This window comes from Vanellus vanellus (assembly GCF_965231255.1).
Source record: "Vanellus vanellus genome assembly, chromosome: 5".
NCBI classification, from domain to species: Eukaryota; Metazoa; Chordata; class Aves; order Charadriiformes; family Charadriidae; genus Vanellus; species Vanellus vanellus.
In genome coordinates, this window is record NC_138910.1 from 74,975,665 (window position 1) to 74,993,693 (window position 18,029).

Sequence of the window (18,029 nt, forward strand, 5' to 3'; positions counted from 1 at the left end):
GCCTGCTACATGAGATAAAGTGTTTTCATCGCACTCTAAATAAAAACAAGAAGAAGTGACAATTTTATTTCTGTTGTTCTATGACCATGATGCAAGCCTGAAACAGTTTTAACTAGGGTTTTTTAAATTTTTTAATTTTTTTTACTTTTTTCTCTCCCAAATCTGAACTCACTTTTTTGGTAATAGTTGCAGCTGGGGTCTCTTCTTCCACAACAGAGGCTGTTGTTTCAGGACTATTCCTTATCTACATAAGGATAAAAGCAATTCACCGTAAGTAAATAGAAGACTACATAAAATAATTTTAAGTAATAGCTAAATAGTAATTTAAATAATTAGTAGCTAAAAGAATACACTAAAGGATACTTCAAAAGGTTTATATTTATTATGGAACATTCAGAAGTGTTCCATAAACGCTGTAAAAGTTTCTTTTAAAAAAAAAAAAACAAAACAAAACAACAGTCAAGAATCTACTGGGACATAAGAAGGGACATTTAAAGCAAGACAGCTTTAGATTTGCTATTCTATTCCTTACTCCATTCTTGTTGTACCAACTGGAGACAGCTGCTCTCCTTTAATGTTAATTCTACTATTCAATTTATGATATTTTGCTTTGGAAACAAATACAGAAAAAATTTCATTGCCATTTTCCAGCCAAGCTAAAATTGCCTCCTTTTCTGCTTTATCAAGCTTTCAGATTGCTAAAACGTAGTCCCTCAGAATAACACCCTGAAATTTCACTTGTGCAACTGTTTAAAAACATAATCAATCTTGATACATTCTTAACTTATTCCAACTTCACAGCTGCATTGCATCATGATCAAGTAGGCAAAAAAACACTACTCACTGGAGACACACTGTTTATTTGTTCATCTTCTGCTATACTTTCCCTTTCAGCATTCTCATTAAGGTTAGCAGTTTCGCTGCTGCTGTTGCTAAGACTAGAATGATCTGCAGTTCCGTTAACAAGTGTATCATGAGGCTGAGACTGCCAACTAAATTGGTTATTCTCCAATTCTTTCAGTTCAAGAAGTTTTGTCTGCACCTGTAAACAGAAATAAGTGTATATGTATCAGTATGGCAGTACACAGAAGCCTGTATATGACCATCCTCTCCTAAATATAAAATGGAAGTTGTATGTCTGAAATTGTTATTTTCAAAAGCAAATGTAATAAACCACATGTTCTATCAAATGAAAGGGTGAAATTTGAGAGACAAGCACAAGTCTGATTTAGAAGATATATAATGTAATTGAAGGATCGACCTGAGAACCTCCTCCTACCAAGGAAGCAGACTGCATCACTGGCAACATCAAGACTTGCTGGGTTTTTTCTACTCAAACTCATCAGAAGAGTTGCAAAGCTTTGAGGGTTTTTTGTTTGGATTTTTTGTTGGTGGCTGTTTTTGTTGGTTTTTTGGTTGTTTTTTTTTTTTTTTTTAATTATGCATTTGCAATTGCCTTAAGCTCTAAATTAAAAAGGCTGCTTTATCAGCGTTCTCATCTTCCAAGAAGGGAAGTTACAAATTCATTATTTTCTCCCACACAGTTTTTGAAGATACATTGTGGATTTTGTAGACTTCCTAAGCAGACAGTTACATTCATGTTACTATTGCTGCAGTATGCTTAATGCAGTGCCTCAGAGCAAACATTTACAACCAACCTGCCAGTTATGAAGGAATTGTTGGATTTGGCAGATTATGCAGAAGGATGAACATAGTTCAGATATTTAGGTGTCTAAATCCCACTGATGTCTGCTAGGTCAGTCACCTAATAAAGTTTTCATTGCCTTGCATATGTCACAAGTCATTTGGCAGCAAAGACAACACTAGGTGTCTTTCAAATACACTGACCTCAAAGCAACCATTAGATAATCTTACCTAAAGCACCAAAGCACCTATTGTTCATTATTTGTGAGCCAAGAGCAATCAAGTCAGGAGTACTGATATAAAAAGGTGTTTGTAGTACAATCAAGCATAACCACTCATCAGCCTCAAATCTGTTCATGGAAGTACCTCTTGCTAGTATATTAATATTGAAATAGCACAACCTTCTCTCTACTTGTGATGAAACAATGGAAAATCCATTTGTTTACTACTCAGTTTCTAAACCCCAAAGCCAAATTTAAAAGTTTGGAATGTTATAAGGCTTTTCAACAGAAGAAAGTGTTCTTGCATGAAGACTAGCCGTGGAAGTCTTAAGGAAAAGAAAAAAGTTGTTAACAAGTTAGACATGAATTGTGTGAAATGACCAACCCAGAAGTTAGCCATTTCTAGGGTTCAAAATTAACAGGAAGACTTTTTGTTTTGTTTTTAATTTGATAATGATATGACTGTGGCTCATATATTAGACAGCAGGCAAGTCAGAAAAGAAGAATGATGAGGAAAGGGCGTGCAAGATAACACATCACAGAAGTAATAATAACTCACTGATTACAGACAGGAGCTGAAAGTGTTGCTTTAACTTAACAGCAGACACTTCAAAGCACAGTTCTGTGCATAAAAATCAGCACAGCCACCTCTCTGCTTCTCAGTATCTAGTCTCAATCCAGTTTATTCTTACACTCACCTTACTTTCCCCCTTCAACAACGCACTAAGTAAATGTTAGCAAAGTTATATTGACTTGGCGTACAAGTATCTAAAGGGTGGGTTGAAGGAGGATGGAGCCAGGCTCTTTTCAATGGGTCCCAGTGACAGGACAAGGGGTAATGGGCACAAGTTAGTACACAGGAAGTTCTGTTCAAATACACAGAAAAACTTCTTTACGGTGAGGGTGACAGAGCACTGGCAGAGGCTGCCCAGGGAGGTTGTGGAGTCCCCTTCTCTGGAGATTTTCAAGACCCGCCTGGATGCAGTCCTGAGTAATGTGCTCTGGGCAATCCTGCTTTAGCAGGGGAGTTGGGCTAGGTGATCTCTAGAGGTCCCTTCCAACTCTGAAAATTCTGTGATTCTGTGACTTCACATCAATTAAAGAATAGTGAGAGCACGCCCCAGGCCACGGCTGAGCAAGAACACTTAAATAACTACAGGACACAGGGACTTTAAACATGCATTATCTATTTTTCATTCATTACATTAAGACAAATTATTTATGAAGTATAATAAACTAATCCCTTTTTACTAACAAAACTTGGAGAAAAATCATTAAGTATCTTGAGTGACTTAAGTCAGCCTCTAAGAATCCTAACAACTACTAGCTCGGAAGGCATGTGTAAGCAACTACAGACATGAGCAAACAGTGAAGAAAAAAAAGAAAACAACGCCTTCCCCTTAAGAAAACCACACTAAAGGTTGTCAGCTAAAAAATTTTTTTTTCCTTTCACACTGCCTTACTGAATTGATTTCCTGTTGTGAATCCTGCAGATGTTGCTGAAGAGGTCCCAGCTGTGCTTTCCCAGACTCTATGCAATGCTCAAGCTCTGCAGTTTCTTGCTGCAGGCGACTCAGCTCCTCTTGAGCTTTGGTCAGTTCATCTTCATATGCTGAAATCTTTGATTCCTGGCTTGTTATTTCAGCCTTCAGCATGGCAATCTAAAGCATGAACAAATAATTCAAAGCCAAATAAAAAACAACAGACAAACCACCCCCAAACACATCCAAATACTATTATTTATGACCATAAAAAGTAAAAACCTCATAGCTATTGCAGAGATTATAGATCGCACCTGAATAAAAGGTTAATTCTCTATTGGTCTAAATAAGATCATGGTACTCTAGCTGTTTTCCTGACCAACACAGGTATTTCTAATACTGAAAATATCCTTTTAGTCCTTAAAGAAATACTATTGCTTAATATTAGAAAAAAATTACATAACCATAAGATGATTTTTTTTTAATGGTGAAGAAATCAGTGCCAGTAATTTGCGCTTCTAATTACACTTACATTGCATTATAATTTTGCATTAATTGTTTGCACTTAACATTATTTGTGCGCAAGTATATCTCGGCAAATTTGTTGACTCTCTGCTACTAAATTAGGAAGTCACTGAAATGAGTGTCACATTTTCTATTCTGTTGGCCACAAAATCTTGATGCTCAGACTGCTTATTTGTTAAAGTTTTTTGTCCTGCCCCAACAACTGTAATGCTGCAAACCTGAGTTCTTCGAAATGAGGCTTTTACTGTTTCAAGTGCCTTAGCCACTAGACCTTACCAAATGGGCCTCCTCCACACACTTCTGTCTGATATCATTAAGTTGCTCTTCCAACTTGGCCTTCTGCTCATCAAGATCATTAAGGGTTTCCTGCGCTTCCTGCTTCTGAGCTTGCAGTTTTTGCAGATTACTGCTCTCCCGCTTCACTTCATCTTGTAGATCCTGTAACAAAACAGATTAGCTTTGCATTTGTTCCCTCTATCCTCCTAACCACTAAATTCCACAGCATAAACTGCAGTACTAACTCAGATTTCAAAGTATCAACAAATTATCTTTCAAAAGCCAGTATTTATAACATGTCAGACAAGCAAGTGTTCTCAAGTTTTAATAATAAGAATAATCAGGTTATTTGCTTTTTCTTTTCTTTAGTAAAAAGAATCTTACTGAAATATTGAAAATCATGCATCAACTCAGATTAACTGTCTTACTCACTGGGAGGTTAGGGTTTCATTTTTGATTTAGAAGTTGTCTTTATTCAGGCTGCCACATTGTCTCTCCTATGTTTTAACGATATGTTTTACTGAGTTCCTTAATAATAGAAATTCCCTATTCTGTTCCCTCCCCCTTCAAAAACACTTGGCCAAAACCAGGAAACTTGTTTAGCAACATGGTAAAGGACCAAACCAGTGCATTATTAACCCAAATGCACTCCCTTCTAGAGGCTCCCTGTCTCTGATTTTACCAAAAAAAAACCAAAACCCCAGTCAAAAACTTATTTTCCATTTAAGAAATGCACGTTCCATATGCAACAATACAGTATCTTTTAGTTTACGAAACAGCAGTATGTATCTTGTGTTCTAAATATATTAAGTACCGTCATATGTTAATTAATTCATTTCTGAGCAACAGGAAAGGTTGTACTTCAAACTGCATAGATAACATTGAAAAAAGTGTCAAGAGAAGAATTTAGGAAGAAGAAAGAATCGTCAAAGTCAAAAGGAAGAGATCCTGTATTACAGGGAGATCAAAAAGGATTAATACAAAAGGAAAAGTATTAGATAAAAAAGAGAAGATTGCAGCCTTTCTGAGAAAACATGGTAATTGAAGGAAGAATCATGAACAACAGTAAAAAATGACTAGAGATAAAAGAAAGTTAAGGAGGATAAGAAAACAAGCTGATGTGAATTTCTGATTAGATCATACATTCGTGTGCTACTCTAAGCTAAGATCCTGTGGTCCTTTCCTATGGGTGTTTTGTTTGGGCTTTTTTTTCTTTGTGAGGGAGATAAGGTTATCCACATGTGCTAACACCTCCAGATAATCACGACAAAGAAGCCAGACAGAAATAGAAAGGCATATGGTGCAGCAGTCAGATGCTAGGGAAATAGGTAACCTCAAGACACTGGAAGTCTAATTAAAAAAACAGCATAGATGCTTTTATGAAAAAAAAAAAAAAAAACACAAAAAAAACACAAACACAAAACAACCCAAAAACCAAACCCCAGAAAAAAAACAAACCCCAAAACACCAAACAAAACACAAAACACACAAAACCCCCCGAAAATCACATCTGAAGTTCAGTAAAGGCGATATGACTGATGTACATCAGTCAGACTAGCTGAATTACTGGTTATTTCTAATCTATGAAAGACAAACCACCACACACACACAAAAAGCCCTTACAGCAGCTACTGACTTGGATAATTGGGACACTCTCAATCCATTCATATTTTACATCGCTTTGAAAAGCGAGCATCAGCTGACACTCAACCCAAGCAACGGGGGAAAAAGTAATGGCTTAAAGAGACTTCAGCCTCCTTTCACCAAAAGGAAGCAAGAATTCACATACACACAAGTTAAATATAGATCACCTCCACTCTTGCTACTGTTCCTTGAATCCCAGTGTCTGTCCTAGGCACAGCAGTAGAGAAGCACTGAAGAGACCTGACTAAGTCTGATGGTTCCCAGAAGAGAAAAGAAGGAAAAAACAAAACAAAAAAACCCCAAACCCAAACATGTTCACATAACCACTCCAAAATTAAAGGTTGAAGTAGATACAATGCACAGAACTGGGGCTAATAGTCGAAGATACACCTTCATAAAGTAAATCAGGCTCCAATTAAGCTTTGATTTCAAAGACAACCCTCAGCAGAGAAGCAGCATCTTTATGTTCAAGTACTGAATGAGATTCTATATGAAATCCATTAACATATCTGAGGTGGTATAAACTAGCATTTTTATGATAATAGTAATCCTCGTATTAGATTCATTCATTCCGTGACAGAGCACTGGCACAGGCTGCCCAGGGAGGTTGTGGAGTCCCCTTCTCTGGAGATTTTCAAGACCCGCCTGGACGCAGTCCTGAGTAATGTGCTCTGGGCAATCCTGCTTTAGCAGGGGAGTTGGACTAGATGATCTCTAGAGGTCCCTTCTAACTCTAAAACTCCATGATTCCGTGATTATTATTATGACTCTACATACTAATGTAGTGTAGGACAAGGAAAGTCTAGAGATCTGTATTTCCACAGATAGACAATGGATTTGAGAGCTTGTCAGTCTGTACTTCACCAAACAATTCACGTGCTAAGACTTGTTAAGCCTGAAACTTCACTTTCTAATGGCTTTGGTGCACTGCAACAAACAAATAGCGAAAATCCAATGCTGAGTGGGATACTCTCAGGGCATAAATCTGTTTAAGAAAACTTAGGCCAACATGGAGATCAAAAGGCTAGAAGAGAAGGACAGAAACATTCTGGACTACTTGGAAGGTCACAGTCCCAAAATACCTTTCACTTCCCCCCAGCCTTCTCCGAAGCAGTGTGTCACCTGCAGTTAGTTTTTTTCCCCAATTGATGTAAACATGTATTATGCTTTGTTCAGAAGTTACATGTGTTTGTTCTAAAAAATTTCTTTACAAAGTTTCAGTGTCCCACTGAAAAGTAAAACATAGACCTTTTGACTTCATGTCAATAACATTTTGGAGAACATGCAAGTAATTGTTGGGAAAGACAGAAGCTCTACTTATTTCAGAGTCTCAGCAGGTAGACTGACAAACCATGCCCATACATGTGAAATGCTAGATGAAGACGAGTGTCTTGTGAATGTGTCCAAATGCCCCTTGCTTGAGGCAGTGTCTAGCTGCTCAGCCACACTGTCCTTCAACATCTCTGTCTAGAAGAGGAAGCTGGTGATGAGAGAGCAAGGGGACAGCCAGGTAAAGGCACTTTCAGATGCCACTTGGTATACAGTCAAAACCAAATGTTTTAGTTACACGTTCACAGATGATAGGGGTTGGAAGGGACCTCCAGAGATCATCTAGTCCAACCCCCCTGCCACAGACGGTTCACCTAGAGCAGGTTGCACAGGACAGCACCCAGGCAGGTTTTGAATGTCTCCAGAGTCGGAGACTCCACCACCTCTCTGGGAAGCCTGTTCCAGTGCTCTGCCATTCTCAAAGTAAAGAAGTTCCTTCTCATGTTTAGATGGAAGTTCCTATATTTAAGTTTGTGCCCATTACCCTCTTGTCCTTAACACTGACTCTGTAAAACAAAGTTCTCTACTGCCAAGAGGAACATTTCATAGATGAGTTTATTGCTCCTGTATTTATAGGAAAATGCTAATCCAATCACAGAATAAGTTAAGGAAATGGTGCCTTAGAAATGTCTTGATCTTTGTTACTCTGCCCATAAGGGATGTTTTTTCATGAAAAGTTAATCTTTCCTACTAAAGAGCTGATATTTTAATAAGCACATTAATTCCCACCAGTGTGCTATGTTTTTGCTCCAACTCTTTCTCTGTTTTTGCTTTTTAGTATCTATTTACATAGTATGTAAATTATTTTAGAGATGAGAAACTGTCATTCTTTTCCTCCTCCCACAGAAAACAATTCAATCCACCACAGACCATGGCTATATTTGAGATCATAATTTGTATCCATGAAAGTAATTCTGGTATCAGAAATCCTGGAGTGTGACGCCATAAAATTAGCTTGATCCAAAGTGGCAGACAAGAACATACTGGTTTTGCACATCATCTTTAGAGATGTAACCATTAGAATAAAATCAGAAGAAAAAAAAAAGCATGATGTAAAGATATTCTTAGTCTGTTACCACTATTGTCTGAAGTTCTAGAAAGTTTCCTGAAACATGCAGGTCCTCCAACATTCAGGAGCAAGAAAGGGACTAGAGATAAAGGGCCACCAGCTTAAATAAATGCTGCAGCCATAGCCTATTTAATCCTGATGGTTTCTTACTTTTCTGACAAGCCAGTAACAGCCTGTTCCCTCTCTGCAGACTGACAGAACTCTATTATTTAACAAGGGACAAATAGCTTGTGTGGTCACTAAGAGGTTAAAGACCTGAGACAGTTGCTTCCAATATCACTGCTCTAGATACAGTGACTTAATTGATTCTGTGATGCTGCTGACTATCAAACACTAAACATATGCAGGTGACACTAATACTGTAACATTAACAGTAAGGTTTTTATTTAGCTTTACATACCTTTTGTGCAAAGGCACCAGAGAACTCAACCTTCACATGAACACACACAGATTCCAGAACACATTAACAAAATCCTGTTTGGCACGCAGGAATACCCAGAATAATTTTTAACAGCATGAAAAGGCAATCTGCAGAGTGGGGAGGGGAATGCCCGCTGCACACATGGACAGAATCATAGACATGGGCAACTTCTGCATGCATTCCTGCAGCTGCTGAATCTGGCTGCCATTGTGACTAACAGGCCAGCATCTGATTATCTTCTGGAAGGTCAGACTATTAATTATCATCCAGGTTTTAAGGATATTAAATAGCCAAGCACTAAATTCACAAGAGTTGTAACACATTGGCTCTTTTTATGCCCAACACAAAATAGAATGCAGAAATCTTGTGTTATTTGCTCTTAATCAAATCAAGATTATTTGTAATAATAAAGATTCCTAAAATAAATGTAAGTGATTAAATATCACACTGAAGTTTTTTCTTAAAGCAGCAACTCCAGCTGCATTTGCAGCTTAAAATTTAATTGAAATATTGCTTTGCAGCATTTAATTCAGGGCTTGGCTAGACTGTTAGCACCCTAAACACTGGTGCTAACTGTATAATTTTTAATCCCAGTAAAACACTTGTAAAATTTAAGTTTTCCACCCAATGTCATCCTTTTAAATAAAAATAAAACAGATTATTTCTAAAATTCACTTATGTTAAAAATTAACTTGAGGCAACATTCCTCCCAAGCTGGTAATTACTGTGACTCTCAAGAAGCAGCCCCATATACAACCCTTTTAATTCAACCACTTAAGTTTATTAATTTGCAGTGCTACAATGTCTCCTTTAGTTTTAATTATACATTAGATAGCCTTACTAAAAATCAAACAACAACAAAGAAACCTATTCGTTTATAATATTTTTCATTTAAAACTCCATGCCAGCTACAAGTCCTAGCAGCTTGCACATTTATATAAATATACACACCTACAACAACCCGCATTCATATAGAAAATCCACTTCAAAATACATTCTTTTTCTTAGCCACCAATTTTTTTTCTTTTCGTAGTGATGATCACATCACTGAATAAGTGATGTGATCTTAAGACTCCGTAATCCCACTGCCATTAAAGCACCACATGGTGCAACATCAGGTGCCGGAACAATAATTCTGTGTCTTATTTACCTGGACCTCACTTGTCCTCTGCTTGATGGTGTCTTCTTTCTCCTTCAGGTCTTGCTCTACATTATTCTTTTCCCTAGAAGACCAGCAAACAATGCAAGAATACTTAAGAACATCAGCTACAGCAGGTACAGTTATCCAGCCCCCTAAACCTGTATCTCTCTTTAAATACATAGTGAAACATTAAAGACAAAAGATGTAAGGGACTTCTGCTTTCCAAATTATTTACAAGACAGAAGCCCACATAAGCGTTCTGCATAAAACCCCAGTCTTTTCACCCAACTGCACTTCAGTGATAAGAATGGCTCAAAAATGGAAGGGGGCGGGAGGGAGAAATCAATGAAATACTGTCTCCAGTGATCTCACTGTTGCTATGGAGCACTTGTCTAATGAAAACTGCTGGGAAAAGTGGGAGGGATTGCATCAGATTCCATCTATTAACCCCTGAAAACACAGTAATTCCTATGCTAAGAGCAGCTAGAAAACATTTCCAGCAGGCCAATCTAGCTGATTAATTAACTTTGACTATCAGATTTTGGATACATCTGTTGGTAAACTCAGTCACAAGAATAAAGGTTAGCTTGCTGTAATCACTATCCGCTTAGAGACACCATACGTAGCTATTTGCTGTGTCATAATCAAGTCTGTCTCTACAGACATTTATTCAAGTTTAAAAGTGGCTACTGATGACAGGGGAATTATCATCAATAAATTCTTGGCAGTCAAACATAACCATAGCTTTAAGAAAGGGGGAAAAAAAAAACCTACACAAGTTGGAAGTGTTACTGTTTTAAAAAAAATCATAAGAGCATTTATCTCTTGACAGCATATGGAATCTTTTCTCCTTTCACAGATGCAGAAAAGCATTAAGCTTTACAGTTTTAAAACTACCTTCTGTATATATATATTTACTTCATAAAGACTTTGTTAATAAATTGGCACGCACATTAAAAGTTAGAATTTGTACAACGATAAACCTAGCATTTCTAAATGAAATACCAAAGTGAAAAGCCATCAAATTATATTACTAGTACATATTGAAATTAAGGTAACTTCATATTTTAATAGCAGCAGATTGGTAATCAATCTAAAGCTATTAATCTTATCGTTTACTCTTATCTAATACAGAAGAAAGCATTTCTGTCTCCAAAGTAAAGCAGGTCTACTGTAAGTTCTCTTTACTCAAGCTGAGGAATAGTTTAATGCTAAACCATGTACAATGGAAAATAAAAAAAAAAAAAAAATCCAGACATCACAGATCTTAAATGAACATTTGCTCTGAAAAATAATTACTATAGATTATGTTCTGCTATTATTTATCTCAGTATCTGATTAAAGAGCAACTTGCTGCATGTGCTCAAAGGGAAGGTTTACATGGAAGGAAGAGGGAAGGTGCAGAAAGAGAGACTTTGAAACACAAGGCGAGTTATTTTCAGTATGAACCTTCAAGTTCATAAAATCTTTACCATTTTCAAGGCTATAGCACACTTCTCTAGCTAAATAAACTACTATCGGTAGCACAGTTATACTTAGATATTTAAAGCACTGCAACACAGGGTTGAAACAAGTTCTGTTGATTTTGTCTTCTGTAACTTCTCTTGAACAAAGGGCCTCAATATCAGTAAAGCTCTTCCACAGATCTAAATACAAGTCAGGCTGAAAAATACCTTCAAGCCCTTAGACACGCATCAAGCACAGCAAACATTCAGGCATATTATTCCTGATTGAAAATAAAAGAGAATAATTGACTAGGTAAACAAATACTTGTCATTTTTTCTGCTTGGGTATGAAAACTGAGCAGGAAATAGAAATGCAAGCAGGTATATAAGCTTTAATGTACAGCCCTTCCACACTGATGTCACTGATACGTCTAAGAGGCTGTCAGAAATGAAGATCACTTTCCTTTTATTTCAACAGAAGCCAGGCACCTAAACCTTGCAATCTGGAGTATGCTAAGCAAGCAACAGGATACAATACCCACCCACGGGCAACTTACCCTAGCCAAATCGCTACACAAACAATGAATTGGAAAAAAATCAAGTGAATGAAGTATTGTCAGGCAGAACAAGAAAAGCTTAGGAAGCAGTCTCAGGCAAAGGAAAACAAGCTGAGTGTATATAGTCCACACATAATACATCCCCTCCTCCCCCCCAGTAATGGGTCTTTGTTTCAAAAAAAAGACAACACAGACCTACTTAATTCACTAATTCTTCTGAATGCCTCCATTTCTTTTACAAACTATCTGGTATGCCCCTGTAGGAATGCTCAGCAACTGAAAGAACCAAAAACAAGTAACAAAATTGATTTATTGGATACGAGAGATTTCCTGGATCATAAAGTCCTTTTCCACATCAGCACTTTAAAAAAAAAAAAAAAAAAAAAAAAAAAACAAACAAACAAAAAAAACAAAACAAAACAAAAAAACCCCAACCCAACTGTGGTCTTGCCAATAAAGGACACTTGTAACCAATTCAAGTCAATTTATAAAAGCAATACATTTTCCCTATGTGTTTTAATAGTAGTCAGGTTAGGAGAACCTCACATCAAATAAATTAAAAGCAAGGATTAAAAAACCTCAAAACTAATAGATGATTTCTCCAATGATTTGCAATCAAATAATCTTAGTAAATCCATAAGTTTTATGCTATTTCTGAATGGAGTAATTTATAAATGGGAGCCAGCATATTGCAAATATTTGTGATGGCTGACAACTGAGGAGTCCCTATGTCAGTAGACACATTCAAGCCAAATATGAAGCAACCCTGGCCAGGCTTCTTGATGGCCAACACTTAGAACCACCTTAGTTACAAAAGCAAAAAAATCATAGTTCTTTTCCATAATAAGTGGCAGATGACAGAGCTGGTAACATTATCTACACTCACAGTTGCCCAACAGTTCTTATTTTCACATACATTTGTAATTTGAGGGATTCCTAGTGTTGTAGTACTTCAGTTTGGCAATGCTAGAAGAAAAAAATGCCTACGGTTTGCCCAGTTTATTCTCCCCTTTGTTCCCCCAACCTTTTCAGCTGCAACAGCTCAGTTACTTCCAAACCAGAGGTTAGAAGAAATAATCTAGCCTACATTAAAATTTTGACCATTGCTTTGCTAAGAAGCTGTAGATCTCTGAACTTTGAAAAAATGGCTTGATACAAGTGTATGGCAGGGTAAGGTTGCCCAGTTCTTCTGGGGACATTTTGCTATTTCCTTACTTTTGAGAGACCAATTTACCAGCTTTATGGTCCTTTTAACCTGACTTATATTCAAAGCAATATAACTGTTGCTATCCAACATATGTGAAGGTTGGCACCTCTGGTGAGATATCCTCAGTTAAGCTAAACTACTTAACATGCTTAGAGAGGAATGCAGTATTGGTAAAGCTTGAAGAAATTCACAGAATCACAGAATGGTTCGGGTCAGAAGGGACCTGTAAAGACCATCTAGTCCATCCCCTGTGCCCTGGGCAGGGACATCTTTCACAATTCCACAAATTTGTGGGCCGTATCTAGCTTTGAATGCACAAAACCAGATCAGGGTTTGCTGGGAAAGAAAAAGGTTTTATGGCTCAAAAAATGAATATTAAGAACATCTGGTCTTGCCTCCCACAATGCTGATCAAAAAAGCTTCAAATAGCTTTCTAAAAATATAGTGCAACTGAAACAGAACTTACAGGCAGCAGTGCTGACAGGCTCAAAATGATGCGGATTCCACAATGTCCCCAGGCAAATCATTCCCTCTACCAGAGGGGAATTATCCTCTCTAATAAATGTTCTGCATTTTATTCTTCATCTTATGCTCAACCTCCACCTTCCTGATATTGCTTTTATTGAATTAGATTAAAAAGCTATTGGCTAGCAGAAATCTTTCCCACATAAACTACTGAGGCACAAACACATCACCTCTGTATTCTTTGCTCAGCCTCTTAAAAACCAACATTTTCCAGACATTGTAATTATTTTGAGGCATTTCCTCTGTTGCCCTTTTTTTTCATATGACTTCAAAAATACATTCAGTTTCTGTTACTGGGTCTCAGAAATGGAGCTCTCATGGACACTTCTCAATGGCATCATGGACTAGAATTATTACATATTGAGTTCAACAGCTGAATAATATATCTTGTTTGATAATGAACTTAAGTTTAAATTACGTTTTCATATGATAACTATCAAGACTGAAAGTGTACTTCACCAGTTATAACAGAAACGCAGATTTGCCAAAGATGAAAAGTTTCCTACATTTACCACAAAGATTAATCTGTTGCCTAGCATTGCCACCTGTGCTCAGGGAAGGTACAGAAAAGTAACATTTACTCTGCTACCAAAATAACTCTTCTGCAGTGGCCAAAATATTTCCAAGTAATCAAAAAATTAATTTTCTTTAAAAAAGATAGATAAAATTTTACTTGAGCTACAACTAACTTTATGACATTGTGAGTTTGACAGTCATTCTCTTACTATTATACTACAGTTTGACAATACAGGTTTAAGCCTCTGATTGTTAATCCAGCTTTGTTCTGAACCTCTAAATTGTGTCTCAAAGTAAACTTCACCCCCCTAAAAATAAATACCTACTAATAGTTGCCCCTACCATATCTTCAACCTAGTATCTTCGCATGTGTCTTGAATAATTGTCCAAGTATATTTGCCATGGAAGAAATGGAAACAATGACTTTCCGAAGGCCATGGTTCCTTCATACCTCACAGTAGGAAAAGATAACAAGACATAAACAGACTGGCTTGCATGTTAGGCTGCAAGCCCACCTACTGAAAACTAACTTCAGCTAAAAATTCATCATGCCTGTGCACAATTTCTTTCCCTCTAAGATACTAACAGCAAATATACATGTATTTCAGGTCAGTAAATGTGAAAGTCCAAAATTGGAATTAATACAAGCTAAAGAACAACAGAGGAAGGCAGAGCAGGAGAACTGAGGAGGCAGTGGGAGTAATAAAAGGAATAATAAGCAGTTGAAATGAAAAAAAAACATTTATGTATTTAGGAAACAGACTGTGCTTTGACACATTGCCAAATTAAATCATTCCTGCCAGTGACATGAATAATACAGGCAGATTTCATCATGACAAAGCATCCTCACTTATAAAATAGTAGCATTAACTGTTCTTAATAGAATTTTCAGATTTATGATAGTACCAAAAAAAAAAAAAAAATCACTGAAGAAAAATATCTGCTATGCCTTGAGTGTATAATGAAGACTATACAACATATATGAACTTCATTTTCGTAGCCACTTGAAGTCACCTTCTTAATTATCTTAGAAATAATTAATGGAACCCAAGGGTCTGCAGACCTCAAATTAAAACAATTTTTCTCCGTGCAACAGTTTATTTTACTAAACAGAAGAGAAGCACATCCATTTTTATCACCATCAAAACCCTAGCAGAGGTCCACATACGAACTGTCAGCTTCCCGCTCTCTACCCTACGTACTTCTTGATCTTTCCCATCACAATTCTTTACTGTCACTAGAAAAAAAATCCTTAAAATTCCCTCTATAAATGAGAGACAACTAATACAAATTTATATCATGGTTCCAGCACCCTAAGGATCTGCTGCGTTCTCATTTGCCAATAAAGATGAGCAAGAGAGAATAATTCCATCTCAGGATGCTAAGATATGCAAGTGCGCTGAAACACACCCAGAAGGCATGATGGACAGACCTCTCACAGACTTGCTGTTATTAAATGCCCTCATCTGAGTGAACAAAGAGTAGAAGTGTTAAATGTTAATGTAATACCGTTTACAGACACGCTAACCATTTATTTTAGCAAAGCAGACTATTACCACCTGGTTCTCTCTTATGCATTGAATTGTTTTTGGAAAAACAGTAAATAGCACAAGTGCATCTAAGGCAATTATGACTATTCCTCCTTTACCTACCTCTGCAGGTCTACTATTTCATTGTTTAATGTATCAAGTTCTTTAATCGCAGAAAAATCTGCTACAGAATTCGGTCCTTGAGTGCTCTGAAAGATAAAAAAATAAATATTGTTAGTTTACAGTTTATGCTGTTCAACAACTACATTCACTTCACTTTTTGTGACAGCATGAGCTATCCTCTTGCAACAACTGTTGGTACCACTGTATTTTAAATCTTCAATCTTAAAAAGCCCAAACCAGTCCAAATCCTATATTAACAGAACACAACATACATCCAATGCATCTAGTAATTAAAACAGAGTGTGCCTCCTTGTAAAGTCTTGAAGACATCTTCCACAAAAGCACAGGACCACCTGATCATAAAAAAAAATAAATAACTCTAGCTCTAAAATGAGATTTAACTTACAGTTAACATTTAGCTGGCTTCCTAGCATTCATTTAAGAGTGGTTTGGTTTGTCTACTACATTTATATTTCTTCACCTTGGTGATCCTCCTGTTGCAGAGTACAGCCGCTTATTTGCAATGCTTTAGGTGATATTGAGCTAGTTTAACATGAATGTCCAGAATACTGAAGGAAACTTTGATAATACAAAGCCATAGGTAAGTTATATCCATGAGTTCCCATTTACCTAATGTCTTCGTAATAAGACAACTGTAATACAGATTATTTCTGTTTCAAAAAAGTACACATAAATTACTAGAGAACCAATGCTGAAGATACAAATTAGCACATACTGTAATTGTTCTACCATGCCTTATCACAATGTGAACATGTTTAGGAAGCCATAGTCACTGTAACTACCTTCTATAACTACATCAGTTCCTTCAAGTCATCCAGGACAAAACACAAAGTTCAGAGGAAAAGTATATACATATAATTAAAAAAGGCAAATGGTACTCCCAAAATAACACAGAAGTCTTTAAATGCTGAAGTTTCTCTAAAGATAAATCAAGATACTATTAACTACGTGTTTATTCAAACTTATACTTTGGGGAAAAAAATCCAAAACAAACCATTATTCATTTTATTCATTCATATTTTACTAGAACAAATGGCATGAGCTCAGAATAAAGAAACCCATACAGCTATTCTTAAACTGGTTAGTGTACAGCTTCTCAAACTGGCAAAACAGCTATGAGGTTCAATCCTGTTCTAAAGGAACTACACAGGAGTTTTGTAGAGTGTTCCAATGAGAAAGTTTTTATTTCTCCTAGGAAGGGGACAGAAGGAAAACATGGAACTATTAGCTACAAGTACAAGTTCTTTCCAGGCCTCCTTCTCTCATCAGTTAAATAAATTCAGCACACTAATACTAGCATCACACTTGAACAAAATGTAGTTCAATCTTATTTTCAATTGTTCAGGACAACTGGTGTGGAGGAGGAACATAAAAGTCAACATTTTTAGTTTCAATATGCAAGTTAAAGACAAAGGTTAGAACTATTTGCTGCCATTTACTACACTGCAACATGCATGCAAACCAACGCTCCGAGTTTCTAACTCAAAATAGTAATTAAAGTAAATTCCTGTCAAAATTTTAAAAGGAACTTGCATGTAGTAATGCAAGTGCAATTTGGTGACTACAAACAGTTCTAGGTAAAGAAACACAACAAGTATGACACTGCTGCTGTATCCCATTCATGGGATCTGCATTCAGACCCCAAACTTGAAATAGAAGTTACACTACTGTGGTAATAAAAGTCTGTAATGAAACCAAACATTAGATAACAGCAATATGCATTCTGAACATCAACCAAGAAGGACACACGTTAATTTTTTTTTTTTTTTTTACAGTGTAAGCCATGCCACTTCAAGAAAACGAGCAAAAAGCCTATTTCTGCCTACTGTTCTTATTATTGCTCAAGAATTGAACCAAAAGAATCTTGGACAAACAGGTTCTTTCATATCAACAAAACAACATCTCTTTTGAAAAAGCTCAAAATGAGCTGAAGGTTCAGCTCAATCTAGTAAAACAAATTCTTGGTAAGGATTTACAGAGCTAACTAAAAGCTGACTTACCTTCTTTCACAATAGTCTTATCACTTATGTTAGTAACGCAAAAAAAAAAAAAAAATCACAATGATGTCTTTGAGAGTCCTATAAAAACAATTTATGCACATAGAATAGCAATAACCAACACTGATCTCACCTAATACGTTCTGATCACTACATTTTCGGCCAATACAAGCAGTAAAAGCATGGGTATTAGTCCTAATGATAACTATCAACTATCACATTGGGTTACTACTGTCACCACTTCCCCAGCAATTTCAACAGGATAAGACATCGCATTTTCTCTTTTAAGTTGAAGCAGCATATATTACCAATAGGTAACAGCTACAGAGGTCTGGGTTCAAGGAAGAACCTTGGGATT

General features: G+C 36.6%; 1 protein-coding gene across 5 annotated transcripts in view; it reads right to left on the reverse strand.

Moving 5' to 3' along the window:
• EPS15 (epidermal growth factor receptor pathway substrate 15) overlaps positions 1-18,029 on the reverse strand; it is a 55,357-nt gene that overhangs the window by 15,618 nt on the left and 21,710 nt on the right. For all 5 annotated transcript variants that reach the window (XM_082483422.1, XM_082483421.1, XM_082483420.1 and 2 more), the window contains exons 12-17: positions 15,654-15,739; positions 9,761-9,833; positions 4,148-4,309; positions 3,329-3,526; positions 845-1,042; positions 173-244 (exon numbers count right to left, since the gene is read on the reverse strand). In XM_082483422.1, the coding sequence (XP_082339548.1) occupies positions 173-244; positions 845-1,042; positions 3,329-3,526; positions 4,148-4,309; positions 9,761-9,833; positions 15,654-15,739 (789 nt within the window). The remainder of the gene's footprint in view (positions 1-172; positions 245-844; positions 1,043-3,328; positions 3,527-4,147; positions 4,310-9,760; positions 9,834-15,653; positions 15,740-18,029) is intronic.